Source organism: Scyliorhinus canicula, chromosome 4 (genome assembly GCF_902713615.1).
Source record: "Scyliorhinus canicula chromosome 4, sScyCan1.1, whole genome shotgun sequence".
Lineage (NCBI taxonomy): Eukaryota > Metazoa > Chordata > Chondrichthyes > Carcharhiniformes > Scyliorhinidae > Scyliorhinus > Scyliorhinus canicula.
The window spans coordinates 21549016-21570847 of NC_052149.1; the positions used below are offsets into that span (position 1 = coordinate 21549016).

Genomic DNA, 21832 nt, shown 5'->3' on the forward strand with positions numbered 1-21832 from the left:
GGCGGCCCACAAGACATTTTGTTGACCGTTGCCCACGCGCATGGTTGCCACATTCTACTGACTTCCGTCCATGTCAATCTTTTCCTACCAGTGTAACTGAAGAGAGACGCATGTAAAGCAGGGACAAGTGAAGTGAGGTGCGTGCTGACGTCACAAAGTTTATTTTAAGCATTTGAAGTTGATGGTAGTTCCATTAATATATACCTGATCAAACATTTTCTAGAACTCATGATGGAATATTCAGCATGTATTAAATGAATTGAATCTTTTTCAAGGGGCTTGATAGGAATCGACTATTTCCTGATAGATCTGATAGGTAAAAGAAGGCTATTTAGTGAAAATATTAAGCCCCAGTTTTAATACCCATTTTAAATTGAGGATTTCAGCACTCATAACCTCAGGTCATGATAAAACACACAGCTTCAACAGAGACACAATAAGTCTGACACATGCATAAACTCATTGGAGATTAAAACAACATTTTTACTAAGCAAAGATGAAAAAGCTATTGTTCTAACAAACATATTTTCAAAGACAGTTTGACATTAATACATGAGCTGTACCAGTAATCTGATCAAGGACGAAGCAGGCACCATAACAACATGAAGGCACTATTGTTCATAATGTGGATAAAGCGAAGTCAGCAGAAAACCAGTAGAAACTAGTCTTGATAATAGCACAGAATCGCATTCCATAACTAACACAAATATTCAAACATGAAACATTAAGAACTTATGTTGCACATTAAGGATTGACAGCTAACCATCGAATCAAATACATTTGATTCTAACCCAAACCAATTAGGACAACATAGAGGTCTAGATAGATGGTTCAAGACAGATAAGATTTCCTATAAACATAATGGTCCGTATCGCCATCTTTATTCCGGGATCATCCTATACTTTGATCTAAACTATTCACTATCTCTATTGTCATATTTCCACTTTTCCACTCTAACTCTTGAAGTAAATGCAAGCTGTTTTGCCGTTTGCAAGAAACCATTTCTGTATTATTTAAAAGTTAAATTGTGTACAAGTTACTTCTCTTTAAGTCCTTTTGCTAGCCGGACTTTATTGAGAATAGATTTAAGTTTCTCCTAATTGTAATCAAATAGAGGCAATAAAAATTCTTGTTTGCATCCGAGAGGTTTAACTCAAATTTCTACTGAGTTTTACTGTTGCAAGACCTCACTAATTCCACATGGTAGATCTCATCAGGGGTCAAGCCTGATTTCGATCTTGCGGCTCACTGAGATGAATGAGGGCCTCCTGCCCATGTTGCCCATCACTGAGGCAGAGCTGTTTTGGAGCTTTTAGGGGAATTAAGGGATATGGGGTTGTGGAGAGAAGGCAGGAGAATGGGGACGAGAAAAATATCAGCCATGATTGATCGGCGGAGCAGATTCAATGGGCCAAGTAGTCTAATTCTGCTCCTATGTCTTATGTTGTTTCAGGTTGGCACACTGGCAAAAACAGAAAAAATGTCGATGAAAAATTCCACAGCAAACAGACGGTGGTTAACACTTGCTTCACAGAGCCAGAGTCCCAGGTTCGATTCCTGCTTGGGTCACTGTCTGTGCGGAGTCCGCATGTTCTCCCCGTGTCTGTGTGGGTTTCCTCCGGGTGCTCCGGTTTCCTCCCACAAATCCCGAAAGACGTGCTGTTAGATAATTTGGACATTCTGAATTCTCCCTCAGTATACCCAAACAGGTGCCGAAATGTGGCGACTAGGGGCTCTTCACTGTAACTTAATTGCAGTGTTAATGTAAGCCTACTGGTGACAATAATAAAGATTATTATTTATCACATTAACCTGTCTTCTCTCTTCCAGGCGCCGCTTGACGTTTCGCTTAGTTCCCAGCATTTGTTAAGGCGTAATGCCTCTTCTTCAGCCAACGAAAATTCAAAACGTCCCCAAAGTGAGCTGAAGGCGGGTGGCCCGCTGGAGTGAATATTCGGAAGAGCAACAGCTCCACCCGGGCCAGGCGTGCGCGCGCTTTGGACCTGGCGGCTGCCGTACGGAGGTCAGCGGCGCCCGTCATGGCGGCGGAGCCAGAGCGCGGCGCAAGGCGGCCGCAGGGCCGAAGGCGGCGGCGGGAGGGCGCGAGCGTGACCGTTTGTCCGCCAACGGCCAGCGGCAAGAACCGGGCGGCGGACTCCGCAAGGGCCCTGGAACGGTGAGTGTGGGCGTTCGAGCCCGCCCGGCCTTTACAGCAGCAACGTTCCGCCAGGGAGCGGCCGGGGCTCGGGGTGTGAGCTAACTCTTCTTCGGAGCTGAAGGAAGGTGGCGATGTGATGGCTTTATTTATTTAATGGTTGGGTTAATTACTTCTGGAGGGAGGTTATTGCTGTTTTGGTATGAAGCTGTTCACCTATAATTATGTGTGTGTGTGTGACATTACAGAGGCGCAACAAGCCTGTTGGTGTTTTCCCCCTCCTACAGTGGACATATGGCGGAATATCAATCACAACTTCATACTCTGCTTCACAGGACAATGTTATTCACTCACCTGACTGTCTCAGTTGTTGCTGTGTACTTACTACAGGGAAACCGGATGTTCTGGCACCGTCGTCGAGATTAACTGTAGCTGTACCTCTCTAAACCAGTGTTCTTCAAACTTTTTTTCCGGGGACCCATTTTTACCAACCGGCCACCCTTTGCGACCCACGCCAGCCGACCTGCGCGACCCACCATGTCCTCTTACCTTGTTTGCTGCTGACAAAAATGGAGGAAATCGTTTTGGGTCCCTTTGGCCCTCGTACAGGCGCCTCCAATGGAACCTGTTGGATGAAGGTGAAGCCTTCCGGTGTCGGAAAGTATGGAGTCTCCATCTGTCCAAGGTTCTGAATTTTTTTCCTGTAAAATTTTATCAAAACCCCCCCCCCCCCCCCCCCCGAACTTGTAAAAAGAAAATCAAATGAACAAAATAAATGAAAAAAATAAAAATTAAATGAATAAAATAAATAAATAAATGATTAAAAACCACTACAGAACTTGTAAAACAAAAAGCTGTAACCGTTTTAAAAAAATAGCGGCCGCACTGCGCACACGTGCCCGATTATCGGCGTGCATACGCTACTGCACGTGCATGCCGATCATCATGCACAATGCGGCTGAATTTTTTTTTAAACCATGTTCGCGGCCGCTTGCAGCCGGCGTTATGAAAAGCTGGCTGCTGCGCAGGGATTTGCACGATTGGGGGCGCCGCGGACAACGGCTCCGTGACCCTCCTGACACCCACCCGTGGGTCGCGCCCCCAACTTTGAAGAACACTGCTCTAAACCATTTCCAATTTGTTCACAAGGGTGGGGGTCCCAGACTCTTGCTGCATACTCCAGTTTGGGACACAGCAAACTTTGTGTACAGCAATCTTGGCCATTCTGTCACATTTGGTTAGATTTCTCCTTCTAAATCCCGGGATTTTTTTGGGGGGGTGCATTTATGGTATCGATTACGAGATAGATAGGAGCAGGAGGAGGCCTTTTGGCCCTTCGAGCCTGCTCCGCCATTCATCGCGATCATGGCTGATCATCCAACTTAATAGCCTAATCCTGCTTTCTCCCCATAGCCTTTAATCCGATTCTCCCCAAGTGCTTTATCTAGCCGCCTCTTGAATATATTCAATGTTTTAGCATCAACTAATACCTGTGGTAATGAATTCCACAGGCTCACCACTCTTTGGTGAAGAAATGTCTCCTCATCACAGTCCGAAATGGTTTACCCTGAATCCTCAGACTGTGACCTCTGGTTCTGGACACACCCATCATTGGGAACATCTTCCCTGCATCTACCCTGTCTAGTCCTGTTAGAAATTTATAAGTCTCTATGAGATCCCCCCCCTCATCCTTCTGAACTCCAGTGAGAACAATCCTAACCTAGTCAATCTCTCCTCATGTGACAGTCCCGCCATCCCCGGAATCAGTCTGGTAAACCTTCGCTGCATTCCCTCGAGCAAGAACATCCTTCCTCAGAAAAGGAGACCAAAACTGTACACAATACTCTAGGTGTGGCCTCACCAAGGCCTTGTATAATTGCAGCAACACATCCCTGCTTCTGTACTCGAAACCTCTTGCAATGAAGGCCAACATACCATTAGCCTTTTTTACCGCCTCCTGCACCTGCATGTTTACCTTCAGCGAATGGTGCACAAGGACACCAGGGTCACGCTGCACACTCCCCTCCCAATTTACAGCCGTTCAGGTAGTAATCTGCCTTGTTTTTGCTTCCAAAGTGAATAACTTCTCACTTATTCAAATTATACTGAATCTAGCATTGATTTGCCCACTCGCCCAAGCTGTCCAGATCATGCTGTAGGATCCCTGCATCCTCGTCACAATTCACCCTCCCACCTAACTTGAGATGTTACTCAACTTGTTGCCCAAATCAGGGGCAGCACGGTAGCATGGTGGTTAGCATAAATGCTTCACAGCTCCAGGGTCCCAGGTTCGATTCCCGGCTGGGTCACTGTCTGTGTGGAGTCTGCACGTCCTCCCCGTGTGTGCGTGGGTTTCCTCCGGGTGCTCCAGTTTCCTCCCACAGTCCAAAGATGTGCGGGTTAGGTGGATTGGCCATGCTAAATTGCCCGTAGTGTCCTAAAAAGTAAGGTTCAAGGGGGGGTTGTTGGGTTACGGGTATAGGGTGGATACGTGGGTTTGAGTAGGGTGATCATTGCTCGGCACAACATCGAGGGCCGAAGGGCCTGTTCTGTACTGTTCTATGTTACATTTTGTTCCCTCATTCAAATCATTAATATATATTGTGAAGAGCTGGGGTCCCAGCAGCCAACCTTGTGGCACCCCACTAGTTACTGCCTGCCAATTTGAAAAGGACCCATTAATTCCTACTCTTTGTTTCCTCTCTGCCAACCAGTTTTCTATCCACCTCAATACACTTCCCCCAATCCCATGCACTTTAATTTTGCACAATGTCACTTTGATATGAGGACAGCAACATACAAGCTCTGCATGTCAGTGTAAAGTGAATTCTCATCATCCTGCATGTGAAAGTCCAAAGATGTCTGCACCTTGCATGCACGGCCTGACAATTTGTTGAGTTGAAAGTCAATTTGCCATCTATGGGACTATTTCCTCAGTGGATCTCAATTTGTTTTGTTCAGAGATGTCGGGGTTGCTGGCTGGTCCAACATTTATTGCCCATCCCTAATTGCCCTTGAACTGAGTGGTCCTTCAGCTGTACTTCGTTGTTCTGCCCTGTTTTCCCTTAGATTGGTACTCTTGCGAAGTATCCTGATCGAGTGCAAGACGAAAAGCTTAGACAAAAATGTTTTTTTTCCAGCAATACGCAAGTTCTGATTGTGGGCGGCAAGGCAGCACAGTAGGTAGCATTGTTGCTTCACAGCTCCAGGGTTCCAGGTTCGATTCCTGGCTTGGGTCATTGTCTGTGTGGAGTCTGCACATTCTCCCTGTGTCTGCCTGGGTTTCCTCCGGGTGCTCCGGTTTCCTCCCACAAGTCCCGAAAGACATGCTGTTAGGTAATTTAGACATTCTGAATTCTCCCTTCCTGTACCCAAACAGGCAACGGAATGTGGCGACTAGGTGATTTTCACAGTACCTTCATTGCAGTGTAGTGTAAGCCTACTTGTGACAATAAAGATTATTATTATTGTCAACCAGCATCATCATAATGATTACATTTCACATTAAGTTTGAGTGAGAAGAGTGGATCAAAATTCTTAACTTAATATAAGGATAATATGAGGGCATGAAGACAGATTTATCTGGAAAATTAGGTTCAGTGTGAGGTAAGTGTGACGCAGTGGCAGAATATTCTGAAAAGATACATTCCAGTGAGAAAAAAAGACACTAATGAAAGGATGCTTATGGAAGTTATAAAATAGTATAAAATTGAAATAAAAAGCAAAGATGGGTAGCCGGCCAGAAGATTGGAGGGAATATAAAAAACAGCAGAAATAACTAAAAGATTAATCAGCCAGGAGAAATTGGAGTATGAGAGAAACTACCTAGAAATAAAAAAACAGAGTTTCTACAGGTATTTAGAAAGGAAGAGTACGCAAAGTGATTGTTGGCCCTCTAGCGAGAGGGGAATTAATAATGGAAAATAAGGAAATGGTGGATTAATTGAACAGATATTTGCATCTGTCTTCGGTGTAGAGGGTACAAACAACTTCCCAGAAATGATTGTGAATCAGGAGGTGAAAAGGAGGGAGCAACTTAAATCAACTAGAATCACGAGGGCAAGGGTACTTAGAAAAGCTAAAAGCTGACAAGTTGCAGGTCCTGGTGGTATTCATCCTTGAGTCTTAAAGGAAGTGGCCGATGAAATAGTAGATGCGTTGGTTTTAATTTTCCACAATTCCCTGAATTCTGCAAAGGTCCTATCAGATTGGAAAATAATGAATGTGACACCGTTATTCAAGAAAAGTGGGAGTCAGAAAGCAGGAAACTACAGGTCAGTTAGCTTAACATCTATTGAAGGGAAATTGCTGGAATCTATTAGTAAGGAGGTTATAGCAGAGGGGTGAGGTTATTTTGTTTAAGGCGCAGGTTGATAGGGAGGCGAGGGAGGACTGGCAACAATTGAGAGAAGAGATTTTGGAAGTAGATGGGAAGTATTTGGAGGATCTGGGTCTTCTGGTGAAGAGAAGGGAGTTGCAGGCAAGATTCGATCTTCTGTCTACAGAGAAGGCGGTTTGGCAGCTGAGAAGGCCGAGTTGGGGTCGTTTATGAGCATATGGAGAAACGTCCAGCCGCATGTTGGTGGGCCACCTCCGCAGGCAAACAGCTGCGAGGAAAAGAGGTCAGGTCAGGTTTCAAGATAAAGATAGATAGTTTTTTGAAGAATAAAGGGTAATGGTGTTCAGGCGGGAAAGTGGTGCTGAGTCCACAAAAGATCAGCCATGATGTCACTGAATGGCGAGCAGGCTTGAAGGCCAGATGGCCTACTCCTGCTCCTAGTTCTTATGTCAGAGATGGGCCAGTGAGCTGGTGGTGATGTTGGAGCAGGTGAACAAGGTTCTTGAAAAGTTTTATAAGGACGTGTATCGGTCAGAGCCCTCGGAAGATGCTTCAGATATGAGGGAGTTTTTGGGGCAGTTGGATGCCGGAGGTAATTGAGGGCAGGGTTGGAGGAACCAGTGGGGGTGCAAGAAGTGCAGGTAGTGATAGGGAAGATGCAAACGGGTAAGGCACCAGGGCCTGATGGTTTTGCCATGGAATTTTCGAAACAGTTTAAGGAGAAGTTGGAGCCGCTGTTGGTTGAAATGTTTTGAGGACGCAATGGATATTGGGGGGGGGCTTGCCAGAAATAGAGTCAGGCCTCCATTTCATTGGTGCTTAAAAAGGATAAGGATCCGGTGGGGTGTGGATCATACAGGCAGATGCCAGAATACAGGCAAAAGTGTTGGCGGGGGGGAGGAGGTGGTGGGAGGGGGGGGGGGGGGGGGGGGGGAGGTGCAGGGAGGGGTTTTGGTGCAGGGTTTATTGTATTTGGGGTGTTTTTGTTTTGTAAAATGCTAAATATTTGAATAAAAACACTTTTTGAAACAAAAGGAGGTTATAGCAGGGCACCAAAGAAATCACAATGCAACGAGGCAGAGTCAACATGGGTTTTGGGAAAAGGAAATCATGTTTGACTAATTTATTAAAGTTATTTGAAGAAGTAACAAGCAACATAAAGAGGAATTGTGTAGGTGCTGTATTTAGATTTCCAGAAAACATTTGACTGGGTGACAATACTTCTCAAAATAAGAGCCCAGGCTTTTGGGGATAACATATTAGTATGTGCAGAGGATTGGTTAACTAACAGGACAGAGTAGGCATAAATGGATAATTTTCAGGTTGATAAGATGTGACGAGTGTACTACCACACATCAGTGCCGGGCATCAACTATTTACAATTTATGTCAATGACTTGGTGAAGGGACCAAATAATATGGTTGCTAAATTAGCTGATGAAACAAGGATAAATAGGAAAGTAAATTGTAACGAGGACATGAGGAGTCTGCAAAGAGACATTGATGGGTTAAGTGAGTGGGCAGAAATTTGGCAGATGGCTTTCAATGTGGGAAAATGTAAACTTGTCCATTTTGGCAAAAAGAATAGAAAAGCATCATGTTATTTAAACGGAGAAATTGTAGAATTCAGAAGTGTAAGAGTAATTTGGATGTCCTGGTGCATGAATCATCAAAGGTTTGTGTGTCGGTACAGCAAGTGATTAGGAAGGCAAATGGAGTGTTGTTTATTGCAAAGGCAATATTCATATATTTTTCTCGCTCTCTCTCTATCATGATCTCTCTCTCTCTCTCTCTATCTCTCTCTCTATCTATCCTAATCGTTCGCATATATTTTCTCCCCCTTTCACTGTTGTTTGACATTTAGTCTCGATGGTTCATGTCTGCTGTGAGGATAGGAAGTGTTAATGTTTCATTATCTTAAAAGAAGGAATGTTACAACAGAGTACTCTTAAGTATAAATGATAGTTCAAGGTCTGAGATAAAAATATGAAGAGGGGCTGTTGAAAATGCATCTGGACCCTTGGCCACATTTAGAATGCTGTGTTCCTTATGGTTTGCATGTTACATGGAAATGCATGATTATTGGAGAGTCCAGGTGAGGTTGAGTCCTGAGTTTAGAGTTCTGAACTATTCGATAAAGTACCCTGAGATGAATTAAATGTCTTCTATTGGACACAATTGAAGGAACAAGAGGCACAGTTTAATGCCAATTTTCTCAAAAAACAGGAAATACAAGCAATTTAAATGTTTTCAAAGATAGCAATACAATTATGGCGCAAATTGTGAAGTGAAAGTGAAACAGAAACCAGTTCAGTGTTTTAAAGTGGACTGGATGAATTCCTGATTAGGAAAGGTTGCAGGGTTATTCATTAAAGGAGGGGAGGATTTAAACTAGTAGGGAGGGTGTAAACTAGTATGGCAGGGGGGTGGGCACCGGAGCAATAGGTCAGAAGGTGAAAACATTGAAGGAGAACGAGGGAATGGGGCTAGTATGGCTCTGAGGAAGAGCAGACAGTGAGATGTTGCTGAAAACAGCGGGACTGGTGGCCTGAAGTGCATATGTTTTAATGATGGAAGAAAAACAGGTAAGGCAGATGAACTTACAGCTTGGATTAGTACTTGGAACTATGATGGTGTTGGCATTATAGAGACCTGATTGAGGGAAGGACAGTATTGGCAGCTAAACATTCCAGGATTTAGATGTTTCACGTGGGATAGAGGGGGAGGTAAAAGGGGTGGATGAATTGCGCTACTGGTTAGGGAGAGCACCACAGCTGTACTCCGGAAGGACACCTCAGAGGGCAGCGAGGCTATATGGGTAGAGATCAGGAATAAGAAGGGTGCAGTCACAATATTGGGGGTTTACTGCAGGCCACCCAACAGCCAGCGGGAGATAGAGGAGCAGATAGGTAGACAGATTTTGGAAAGGAGTAAAAGCAACAGGATTGTTGTGATGGGAGACTTTAACTTCCCCAATATTGACTGGGACTCACTTAATGCCAGGGGCTTAGACGGTGCAGAGTTTGTAAGGAGCATCCAGGAGGGCTTCTTAAAACAACATGTAGATAGTCCAACGAGGGAAGGGGCTATGCTATATTGGGGAATGAGCCCGGCCAGATGGTAGAAGTTTCAGTTGGGGAGCATTCCGGGAACAGTGACCACAATTCAGTAAGTTTTAAAGTGCTGGTGGACAAGGATAAGAGTGGACTTAGGGTGAATGTGCTAAATTGGGGGAAGGTTAATTATAACAATATTAGGCGGGAACTGAAGAACCTAGATTGGGGCGGATGTCTGAGGGTAAATCAACATCTGACATGTGGGAGCTTTTCAAATGTCAGTTGAAAGGAATTCAGGACTGGCATGTTTCTGTCCGGAAGAAGGATAAATATGGCAAATCCCGGGAACCTTGGATAACGAAAGATATTGTAGGTCTCGTCAAAAAGAAAAAGCAGGCATTTGTCAGGGCTAGAAGGCTGGGAACAGATGAAGCCTGTGTGGAATATAAGGAAAGTAGGAAGATATTTAAGCAAGGAGTCAGGAGGGCTAAAAGGGGTCACGAAAAGTCATTGGCAAATAGGGTTAAAGAAAATCCCATGGCTTTTTACACGTACATAAAAAGCAAGAGGGGAGCCAGGGAAAGGGTTGGACCACTAAAGACAAGGAAGGGAATCTATGTGTGGAGCCAGCCAAAATGGGTGAGTTACTAAATTAATACTTTGAATCAGTATTCACCAAAGAGAAGGAATTGGTGGATGTTGAGTCTGGAGAGGGGTGTGTAGATAGTCTGGGTCACACTGAGATCCAAAAAGACAAGGTGTTGGCCGTCTTGAAAAATATTACGGTGGATAAGTCCCCAGGACCAGATTACTGAAGGAGGCAAGAGAGGAAATTGCTGAGGCCTTGACAGAAATCTTTGGATCCTCACTGTCTTCAGGTGATGTCCCGGAGGACTGGAGAATAGCCAATGTTGTTCCTTTGTTTAAGAAGGTTAGCAAGGATAATCCAGGGAACTACGTCAGTGGTAGGGAAATTACTGGAGAGAATTCTTTGAGACAGGATCTACTCCAATTTGGAAGCAAGTGGACGTATTAGTGAGAGGCAGCACGGTTTTGTGAAGGGGAGGTTGTGTCTCACTAACTTGATAGAGTTTTTCGAGGAGGTCACAAAGATGGTTGATGCAGGTAGGGCAGTGGATGTTGTCTATATGGACTTCAGTAAGGCTTTTGACAAGGTCCCTCATGGCAGACTGATACAAAAGGTGAAGTCACACGGGATCAGGGGTGAGCTGGCAAGATGGATACAGAACTGGCTAGGTCACCGGAGGCAGAGAGTGGCAATGGAAGGGTGCTTTTCTGATTGAGGGCCGTGACTAGTGGTGTTCCGCAGGGATCAGTGCTGGGACCTTTGCTGTTCGTAGTATATATAAATGATTTGGAGGAAAATGTAACTGGTCTGTTTAGTAAGTTTGCGGACAACACAAAGTTTGGTGGAATTGCGGATAGCAATGACGACTGTCAGAGGATACAACAGGATTTAGATTGTTTGGAGACTGGGTGGAGTGATGGCAGATGGAGTTTAATCCGGAGAAATGTGAGGTAATGCATTTTGGAAGGTCTAATACAGGTAGGGAATATACAATGAATGGTAGAACCCTCAAAAGTATTGACAGTCAGAGAAATCTAAGTGTACAGGTTCACAGGTCACTGAAAGGGGCAACACAGGTGGAGAAGGTAGTCAAGAAGGCATACGGCATGCTTGCCTTCATTGGCTGGGGCATTGAGTATAAAAGTTGGTAGATCATGTTGCAGCTATATCGAACCTTAGTTAGGCCAAACTTGGAGTATAATGTTCATTTCTGGTCGCCACACCACCAGAAGGATGTGGAGGCTTTAGAGAGAGTTCAGAAGAGATTTATCAGGATGTTGCTTGGTATGGCGGGCATTAGCTATGAGGAGAGGTTGAATAAACTTGGTTTGTTCTCACTGGAACGATGGAGGTTGAGGGGCGACCTGATAGAGGTCTACAAAATTATGAGGGGCATAGACAGAGTGGATGGCCAGAGACTTTTTCCCAGGGTAGAGGGATCAATTACTAGGGGGCATAGGTTTAAGGTGCAAGGGGGAAGGTTTAGATGAGATGTACGAGGCAAGTTTTTTTACACAGAGGGTTGTGGGTGCTACCAGAGCAGGTGGTGGAAGCAGGGACGATAGTGATGTTTAAGGGGCATCTTGACAAATACGTGAATGGGATGGGAATAGAGGGATACGGTACCCGAAAGTGTAGAAGATTTTAGTTTCGACGGGCAGCATGGTCGGCGCAGGCTTGAAGGGCCGAAGGGCTTGTTCCTGTGCTGCACTCTGTTCTTTGTTTGTTCATTCTGAATGGCATCAGGAACAAATGGGAGGTTTGAAAGAATAGGCTCGGTGAACCAATGGTTTTTCTCCAAGTATTACTGTGCAGCTATCATTTCTCACCACCCCCTACCAATCATCGTAAATACTGTGAGGAAACTTCAGAGATACTCAATAATTTCATTGGGGCCTCTGTGAGGATAGGAGTATTGTCGGAGGGTTGATGTCCTGGTGATGCCAAAGCAGATGTCTCTGACCTGCTCACCTCCAATACCCATCTCACCAGTCACAGCTCTTTCTAAACGTCAAGTGATTGCTGTTCATTGGTTACAAATCTGACCTACATTTGGTGAAGAATAGAGATGTACAGGACACTGGAGAGGAAAAGTAAAGCTGTGTGCCATCCTCAGGTCAAATGCACATGGCAGGAAATAAATAAACATGATCCTGAAATAAATCATTTGACTTGTCCTAACATGATTTTTCCTTTGTCTAAATGTACCATCTGTAGAAAAGCTGCATTGCAGGTGGCTTTGAGGAAGAATCGTGAATGTGAGACAAAGGCTCTTCACATAGTTGAACAACTGCTTGAAATAAATGTAACAGAAGAATTTCTGTTGGATTGTGTAAGTGAGTTTTTTTTTTGAGACTATAATATAGCTGATGGAGTTTTGCTCTTAACATCTTCCTTCAGTTACTGGGTTGTACTTAGAACTTAAGATTTATATAGTCACTATATTATGCACATAATGTTCCAAAGTATTTCATAGCCAGTGTAGCCACTGTTGTTATGGAAGCAAAAGTAACTGCACATTTTCTGTACATAGTGTACAAATGTCAATTAAATAGTATTGTTGTGTGAGAGTACGGAAGGAGGCTGTTGATCCAATTGTGCCTGTGCCAGTTTTATGAAGACCATAAGATATAGAAGCAGAATTAGGCCACTCGACCCATCGAGTCTGCTCCGCCATTCAATCATGGCTGATATTTTTCTCATGCTCATTCTCCTGCCTTCTCCCCATAACCCCTGATCCCCCTATCTATCTCTGTCTTAAAGACACTCAGTGATTTGGCCTCCACAGCCTTCTGCGGCAAAGAGTTTCACAGATTCACTACCCTCTGACTCAAGATATTCCTCCTCATCTCCGTTTTAAAGGATCATCCCTTTAGTCTGAGAATGTGTCCTCTGCTTCTAGTTTTTCCTACAAGTGGAAACATCCTCTCCACGTCCACTCTATACAGGCCTCGCAGTATCCTGTAAGTTTCAATAAGATCCCTCCTCATCCTTCTAAACTTCAAGTACAGACCCAGAGTCCTCAACCGTTCCTCATACGACAAGCTGTTCATTTCATTTCATTTCATTCCAGGGATCATTCTTGTGAACCTCCTCTGGACCCTTTCCAAGGCCAGCACATCTTTCCTTGGAAACAGGGCCCGAAACTGCTCACAATACTCCAAATAGGGTCTGACCAGAGCCTTATGCAGCTTCAGAAGTACATCCTTGGTCTTGTAAAGAGCCATCTAATTAGTTTTACTCCCCATCCCATAGTTCCGTGCAATTGGTTTTTACCTAAGTATTTAGTCCCCATTGAAAGTTATTGAATGAGCTTCCATTTAGGAAGTGCATTCTAGATTATCATAGTACACTTCATTAAAACAAAATCTCCTTTGGTTCTTATGCCAATTACCTTAACTCTGTGTCTTCTGGAAACTGACTCTCCTGCCGCTGGAAACAGTTGCTCCTTATTACTATCAAAACCCTTGATAATTTTGAGCACCTCTATTAAATCTCCCTTTAGCTTTTGCTCTAAGGTGGTCATTCCCAGCTGCTCTAGTTGATCCACATAACTGAAGTCTCGATCCCTAGTATCATTCTATTAAATGTCTTCTGCATTCCCTGTAAGGCTGTGCTTCTCAAACATTTTCACAATATGACACTATTTTAATGTCAGGCCTTGTGTGACCCCCAGAGTGAAAATCTGGGGAGGGGGAAGTGAGGGGGTGGTAGGTTGTTGAGGGGCAAGGTGCGTGGTTTACCAGCGAGGTTTAAAGCTGCTGAGTTTTCTCTGAAAAAAAGCAAAGACCTACCTTTTATACAGTATTTGGTTGCAGAAACAATCAGACTCCAGAGAGTAAACTATTGACCCCTACCCACTGACAGGAGGAAAAAGGGGCTTTGCAGTTATCAGACTCAGTTCAAGCTCTTCATCAGTCATTGCTGCCTCTGAGCTCATAATTCCCAAATCTCCACCTGCAAGCCCCAGTTTGGGAATCCATGCTATAAAACTTTGACATCCTACCTAAAATGTGGTTTGTAGAATTAGAAACAATCCACCAGCAAATGGCCTAACAAGTGATTTATGAAGAGTTTGCATAACTTTCCTGCTTTTATATTCTGTGCCTTGTTTATACAGCCAAGTATCCCCTAGGCTTCTTTAACAGCCTTCTCAACCTATACTTTCACCCTTAGCAGCTCAAGAAGGGGGCTCACCAGTACCTCCTCAAGGGCAATTAGGGATGGGTAATAAACACTGGCCTTGCCAGCAAGGCTCTCATCCCACGAGTTATTAAAAGATGTGAACCATTCAGACCAGGTGACATATAAGTAGGTCCTCTTTATCTAGTTTCTATCCAATTTTTCTACTACACCTTCCGTAACTGGGACATTAGCAGCACCTTCTTCTTTAATGATGGATGCAAAATACTCATTCAAGTGCCACAGCGATGCAATCTGCCTCCACAAGAAGATTGTCCTTTTTAGTCTTTTTCTTTACTACTCTTTCTTACTATTGTTTATCTTTGGTTTAATTTTAATGGCCCATTTTATCACTATAATTTGCTTCTTCCTTCCTCAAATACCCTTGTGACCGTTTCTATTATTACATAGAAGTATGCTAGGGTCCTGGACGAGAATCCAACTATTTGTAAAACTAAGTAAAGGTGACTGCACCACAGGAATGATAACGCTGACCAATAGGTATCTTTTATATTAAAACAAACTTCAATTTAAACACAGAATTAACCACATTAACAACAAAGAAATAGCTTTACAGTTAACAGTTCTTAAATAAAATAAGAAACTCAACTTACTTCCTTAATCTGCCACTAAATATTCCAGTTAAGCAAACCAATATAGTTCAAATACCACTTGTAAGTAAAGTTAACAGCCAATCAGGTTTCACTTGTGTTTCTCTGTCCAGAGATCTTGGAGAGAACCTTTCAGGAACATACTGAAAGATAATTCTTCTCCGACTGAAATCCTATGGCAAACTGCAACTACAGACAGACCTGGCTCCTCCCCCTTAATACATCATCTGTACACAAGGCATTCTTCTGTCTCCTCCCGCAATAAATCCCAGGATCTGCTTAACCAGGACCAAATACAATGGATGGGATTCTTCATCCAGCCAGCCCCGTTTTCCAGCACGTCGCGCCCCCGCTGGCAGCGGAAACCTCCATTCCGGCAGCCAGCCAGTGGGGTTTCGCATTGTGGCCATCGTTGAAACCCATGGGTGTGGGTGCACTGTTGGTGAAGCGGAGGATTCCGCCAACGGAGAATCCTGCAGAATGTCGCTCATAAATTATCTACACCCCAGGGACCTCCAAACCAAAACAAAATCCATTAACCAGATATCTGTAAAAAAGTAAATGCTTCTTAAATCTATTAGCAGACACCCCCCCCCCCCCCCCCCGTAAAATCAAGGATTACTTCACTTTTACAACACCTTAATCACAGCTTTAGCAGACTTACATCACACAATTATTTTGCAGTCATCATTTCCTAAGTGTTCCCCATCTTTGTGGTTTTCTTGATCCATTTTATTACCCAAAACCAGGTGTCAAAGTATGCACTGAAGGAGTGCATTAACTTTACTAAAACTCTGGGTTTGCACAGCAAAATGTTTATTGGGTCAATTGTCTAAGTGAAATATTTGTTATTTGAATTAAGTGGCAGATGTAAATGTTGTCCTTTTATAATTTGAGATCTTAACTTCCTCCAGGGCTAGCTGCAAACTGAAATTTAGTAATTTTAAAAAATGATTCTGTGTTCGGAATATAATGCACTTCCGAATACATTTTCGGAAATGTTTGTGTAATTTGTCCCTGTTTCTGTTCCAATTAAGGTTAAGTTTATTACTCCAGTCCATTATCAGGATATTGTGGAAGAGCGTTCCATCATCAAGCATTGTGGCTATCCTATTTGTCAAAATAAACTTGAGAATGTGAGTCTGTTGTATTTATTTTGAATTAATTCAGGGAGCTGTTTGTTTTGCTCTTGGAGGGAAAATAAATGTTAGTAAATAGTGTATCTTGATTCTTTGTTACTGCGCTGAAAACAAACTAAATTATGTTATTGATTATTTTCAAAGCTGTGTTTGACGGATTCTTTCGATTGATAAGGGAGTTAAGAATTATGAGGAACGGACAAGAAAGTGGACTTCTGGCCACAATCTGATCAACCATGAGAAGCCAAATGGCCTCCCCCCGCACCCACATGATCTTATCAAAAGATGAATAAACTCTACATAGAGCTCCTGCTTTTTTGACAAAATTGTGGCTCGAGGTTCCGAGATCCTGATTGGAACTGATGGCACAATTTGGGGAATAGTTTGCAAGACTAGAGGGGTTTAAAAAAGAAAGTGTGAACCCTTTTGGGCTGACCAAGAATATTTTAAAAAAGTTGTAATTGTTAATTATTCTAGATGTGCATAATGCTAGTTTGGAATAATTTGCTCTGGTTAAAAAGGTATGGACTACTTCACCTTAATTAGAACACTCATAATTGGGCAACACAGAAGGAGGTAGCTGCATGGTCCATCATATAGGAGCTATCAGAATTCGTCCCATTATGCTCTTTTCCCTTTGCCCTATTAATAGTGCATTTTCCCCAGTGTATATATCCAATTGCCTTGTGAAAGTTGCTGTTGAATCTACTTCCACAGCAACTTTTAGGCAGTGTATCCTTAACAACTTTGCAATTTTTAAACAAAAAATTCCCATCTCCCCTCTAGTTACTGATTCCAAATGTTTTCTCTTTACTTAACCTATAAAATCCTTCAGAATTTAAACTGCTCTAATCTGCCTCTCCTTAACGTTCTCTTTTAGTGGGGACACTAGAAAATCTGTAATTTTTCTCCTTAAACAGAGATTGCTCATGCCTGTACCATTCTTTTGTCTAAGTACTTTTTTTCCTTTCTCTTTTCCCCATCTCTTGAAGAATTTATTTTCTTTAATTTCTCATGATTGTCATAGAATTTACAGTGTAGAAGGAGGCCATTCGGCCCATCGAGTCTGCACCGGCTCCACCCTACTCAAGGTCAACACCTCCACCCTATCCCCATAACCCAGTAATCCCACCCAACACTAAGGGCAATTTTGGACACTAAGGGCAATTTATCATGGCCAATCCACCTAATCTGCACATCTTTGGACTGTGGGAGGAAACCGGAGCACCCGGAGGAAACCCACGCAGACACGGGGAGGATGTACAGACTCCACACAGACAATGACCCAAGACGGAATCGAACCTGAGTCCCTGGAGCTGTGAAGCAATTGTGCTATCCACAATGCTACCGTGCTGCCCAAATCTGTTACATTGAGGGTCTTTGTGTATCTTTGAGCACCTCCATCCAATTCTTAACCTCTTTTGAGTCACTTGAAAGCAGATCGGATGTAACTTGATCACCAGAGGGACAATAGACAATGTTGTTTTACACATTTGAGTGGAAATCTTCCCAATGCCCATTCAATTCACATTGCTTCTGAGGCCACTCCATGGTATTGGCCCCATTGAAGTGAATAGAAATGCTGTAAGAGTCATGGAATGTAACAGACTTCACTGATGTAGGTGAGGTGGTGACATTAGGTGACTGGCATGTTGTGGTCCTGTCTAACAAGATATGTATTTATACATCCCCCCCCCTGCAGATGGAAAGAGCACTATCTTAAAAATAAGTGTCCAAGTTGTTTTCTTTGTCTTGTTTCCCCAACAACCTTGCCATCTCTCTCTCTCTCTCTCTCTCTCTCTCTCTCTCTCTCCGCCTCACCCGCCCCTGGACTTTTCTCTTGAAGGCATCAACTCCTTGCTGTGTTATAGGTCTAAGAGCAGTAAGTATATTCTGCTAAATCAGCCATGTTAGTATGTCTGGAACATATAAGGTTATCGTGATTAGACCATTTGACTGTAAAGACACAACAGTGGAATGAATCCTGCCATTACCCTACATCTGTCTGCTCCAATTGAGATTTTTCGTTAGCAATCAAGAGCAAGAACTTTGGCTGCCCACCATCTCCTCGTTGAGGGGCTTTATGGACATTTGCAGCACCACCTAAGGTTTGATTGAATTTGAGACCTCACTCTATATAACATGGCTATTATTTGTATAAACTAAGCCATTTGGCAGAACTATTGTAGATATTGATGTAACCCATGAATTTAAAGAAATATATTTACTCCTTTAGGTACCTAAACAGCAATACAAAATATCTACCAGTACCAATCGGGTTTATGACATTACTGAAAGAAAGGCAAGAATTTTTCAAAAATTAATTTTGTTTGTTTCAAGAATTTAATATTTGTGTAGAGGAATGTTTTTTTTTTACACACCCCGAATTCTATGCATGAAAGTTGGGTTTGCACCTTACATGGATTGAGCACTGGATGAATTTTTTTCCAGCATTGTTTCAACTACACCAAAGTGGAAGTAACGTATATACTCAGAGCCCCTAAAAAGAAACATGTTTGCAGTCCTAAGAAAGTTAATTGTAATAAATATTACTGATATCGTGTTGGGACTCTTGTTTTGCCTTCTAATGAGAGCCGCTAGTCCGGTTGATTGGAGGTGTCAAAAATACAACTTTATTGCTAAATATTGACTTGAATACACTTGAATAAGAACTGAATCAATATTTAGAAACAAAATATCAAACAATATCAAAAGGGTCAAGCACATGGCAATAACAAAGCATTAAACATAAAAGCATAATGAAATCACTTTAAACCCACAAATGAGCAGATAGATGATTCAAGAATTCAGGAACAAAGACCTCGACCACGAGGTTCTACTTTAAGGGAATTCTTATCTCTGGTCTAACACCTCATTTACTCTCATTGGTTTCTAATTCTCAGCTGAGACATCCTGGTTTGTTCAAATGGATGTCTGTTACTTAGAGGATGATTTATGAATCAAACATTGACCATTACTTAAGATTGACTGGTGTCCATCAAAGCTAGCTCAGCGTCACATGCACAGTCTCATGAAAATAGGTTCCTCACATCACCACTGGCCGTAGACCTTGCTGTAACTAATTAATTGATACATTCTTATTGCTTAATGCACTGAAATACAATAGTCAATTCATTATATGAAACATTCACTGAAACAATGTCTAAATTTCCACAGTTCAATAGTTTTTTAAACTAATATTAGAGTACCCAATTAATTTTTTCCAATTAAGAGACAATTTAGTTTGGCCAATCCACCTACCCTTCACATCTTTGGGTTGTGGGGGTGAAACCCACGCAGACATGGGGCGAATTTGCAAACTCCACACGGACAGTGGCCCACAAGAGTTGAATAGTTAATTCATTATCTGAAACAATGACTATATTCTCACAGTCAAAACACTTTTAATAATTTCACTCTTTAGCTGCGCATTCAATTAGCACCTGAATAAATCAATAATCAATCATATTATCACAAATCGCACACATGAATGCTTCTATCATTAAATAAACATTCCTGCTGCTACTGGGGTAGTAATCCAGACATTTGGCTAATTATTCACAAGAAATGTGCTCAGACCATCATGGGAGTTTGAGAATTTGAATTTGAATTTGCTAATAGGAAATAAAGCTGATCCACAACTACTCAAGTTATGTTTTCCTTGAGAAGCAGATTCAATTTGTGATTGACATTCTTAAAAAGCACAGATAAAGGTATTCATTTTTGATGTGGGCAGTCATAGAATCATAGAATTCCCACAGTGCAGAAAGAGGATATTCAGCCCTTTGAGTCTGCACCGACCCTCCGAAGGGCACCCTACCTAGCCCCCCCACCCTCTTGCAACCCCATAACCTGACTTACACATCTTTGGACATTAAGGGCCAATTCAGCATGGCCAGTCCACCTAACCTGCAAGTCTTGAGACTATCCGTACACATTAGACGTTAGTCCACATTTAGATGTTTCCATGCATTGAAATTCTTCATTCTATACTATTTGCCTGTTGCAGAATTGGCCCAGCCAATGAACTGCAGTATTTGTAATAGCTTTTGTTTAAGTCTTCTAATTCTTGTTTAAGTTTAAAAAAAATATATATTTATACTCCATTTTCACATTTTCTTCAGAATTTACACACCACCAACAGTCAACTATAACGAATACAATGTCAATCCCCCTACCAACAGCAATGATCCCATCCTCCCACCACCTGACAATATAAGCATCAAATAAAACTAAACCTCCCAAGGAGGAAAAAAAAGGAATCAGGAATTGCCCCTGGTCACCGTTGACACATATAGTCCACCCCCCCTAATATTCAATGCCATCCAATCCCTGAAAGAGTACCGTGAATGGCACCCATGAATTGTAGACAACCCCCCCTCCCCCCATCCCAGACTCCTCCCCTCCACTTCCTCTTGTAAACTCCTCCCCCAACCTCGGTTCCTTCCCCCAACTTTTCACCCCTGCTAGACTCCGATGGCCGCAGCCCCTCCTCCAACTTAGTCCCGTTCACAGGTCAGCTTAAACCGGCCAGCATGGAGGTCCCCGCCCAGGTCTCCTTCCCCTTTGCCCGGTCCAAGAAAAACCAAGAAATCCCCTTTAGCACACAACCCCAGCTAACACACCCAAGCCCCATAGAACCATCATTGCAAATGAAAGTCCCAACTCTTCCCTTGTCCAAATATACAGCGTCGACTCATTTAGTACATACACCAACACGCAGTGAAAATAGAAAGTTACATGAGGCTACATCGGTACACGACTCGCTTTCAGTCCCATTTCTCAATTCTGCCAGAGTCCTGCCTTCGCAAACTCTTCCGCCGTCCCAAAATAAAAGTCCTTGGATTTGTAGGTCACCCTCAACTTAGCTGGATACACTATACCGCACTGCACCTTGCTGATGTACAGTGCCTTCTTCGCCCAGCTGAAGGCATCCCGCCTCCTCGCCAGCTGCACCGTAACGTCCTGGTGTATGCGTATATCAGCTCCAGCCCACTGCACCACCCGCTTCTGCTTTGCCCAGCACAGGACCTTCTCCTTCACGCTGCACCTATGGAAACACACAGTTACTACTCTTGGCGGCTCACTCGCCTTTGGTATAGGCCTCCACGACTGATGAGTCCGATCAAGTTCGTATCGAGAGGGCTCGTCCCCCTCCCCCAATAGCTCCGCCAACATTGTGGCAAAATACTCCGTCGACCTCGGGCCTTCCACCCCTTCGGGCAGACCCACGATCCTCAGATTCTGCCGTCTGGATCTGTTTTCCAGGTCTTCCATTTTGGCTCGCAGACCCTTGTTGGTCTCTGTCACCTTCTGTAACTCCTTCCCCATCGAGGTGAGTTGATCACTGTGCTCCGATAATACCTCTCCACTTCCTTCAGTGTCTCACCTTGCTCCCGCACCTCCGCCGCTGCGCTTGATACCGCTGCCCTCACCGGGGCAATTGCCTCCCCCACCAGCACTTTCAACACTGCCCCCATCTCCTCCTTCATCGTTTCCATGTGCTTTGTGAACTGTTTTTCAAGTTCCACAACCATCACTTTGGTAATTTCTTCTGCTGTGAGCGATGCAGCCTCCCCTGGTGCTCCAGCCTCCGTTTTCCTTACAGTTCCTGCTCTGACTTTTCCACTCACCGGCGGACTTTCATTAACCCCCTTTTTCACAGCCATTGTTTTCCCAAGCTTGGACATTTCTCCTCCCTGTGCCTTCTTACAGCTTTTTCAGCCTCCGTTGCCCTTGGGACCGGGCGTTAAAACCCCAAA

General features: G+C 43.4%; 1 protein-coding gene across 5 annotated transcripts in view; it reads left to right on the forward strand.

Moving 5' to 3' along the window:
* The first annotated feature begins 1995 nt into the window (after nucleotides 1-1995).
* The window catches only part of rpap2 (RNA polymerase II associated protein 2), a 115136-nt gene continuing 95299 nt past the window's right edge, over nucleotides 1996-21832 (forward strand). For 2 of the 5 annotated variants that reach the window (XR_005460293.1, XM_038793823.1), the window contains exons 1-4: nucleotides 1999-2176; nucleotides 12356-12470; nucleotides 15969-16067; nucleotides 18307-18372. Coding sequence is in view for 3 of the 5 variants with exons in the window: in XM_038793823.1 (XP_038649751.1) it covers nucleotides 2040-2176; nucleotides 12356-12470; nucleotides 15969-16067; nucleotides 18307-18372 (417 nt within the window). In the remaining 2 variants the exon portion in view is untranslated. Of the gene's footprint in view, nucleotides 2177-12355; nucleotides 12471-15968; nucleotides 16068-18306; nucleotides 18373-21832 lie in introns of all 5 variants that reach the window. The other 3 variants (XR_005460292.1, XM_038793824.1, XM_038793822.1) reach the window with 3 other exon arrangements.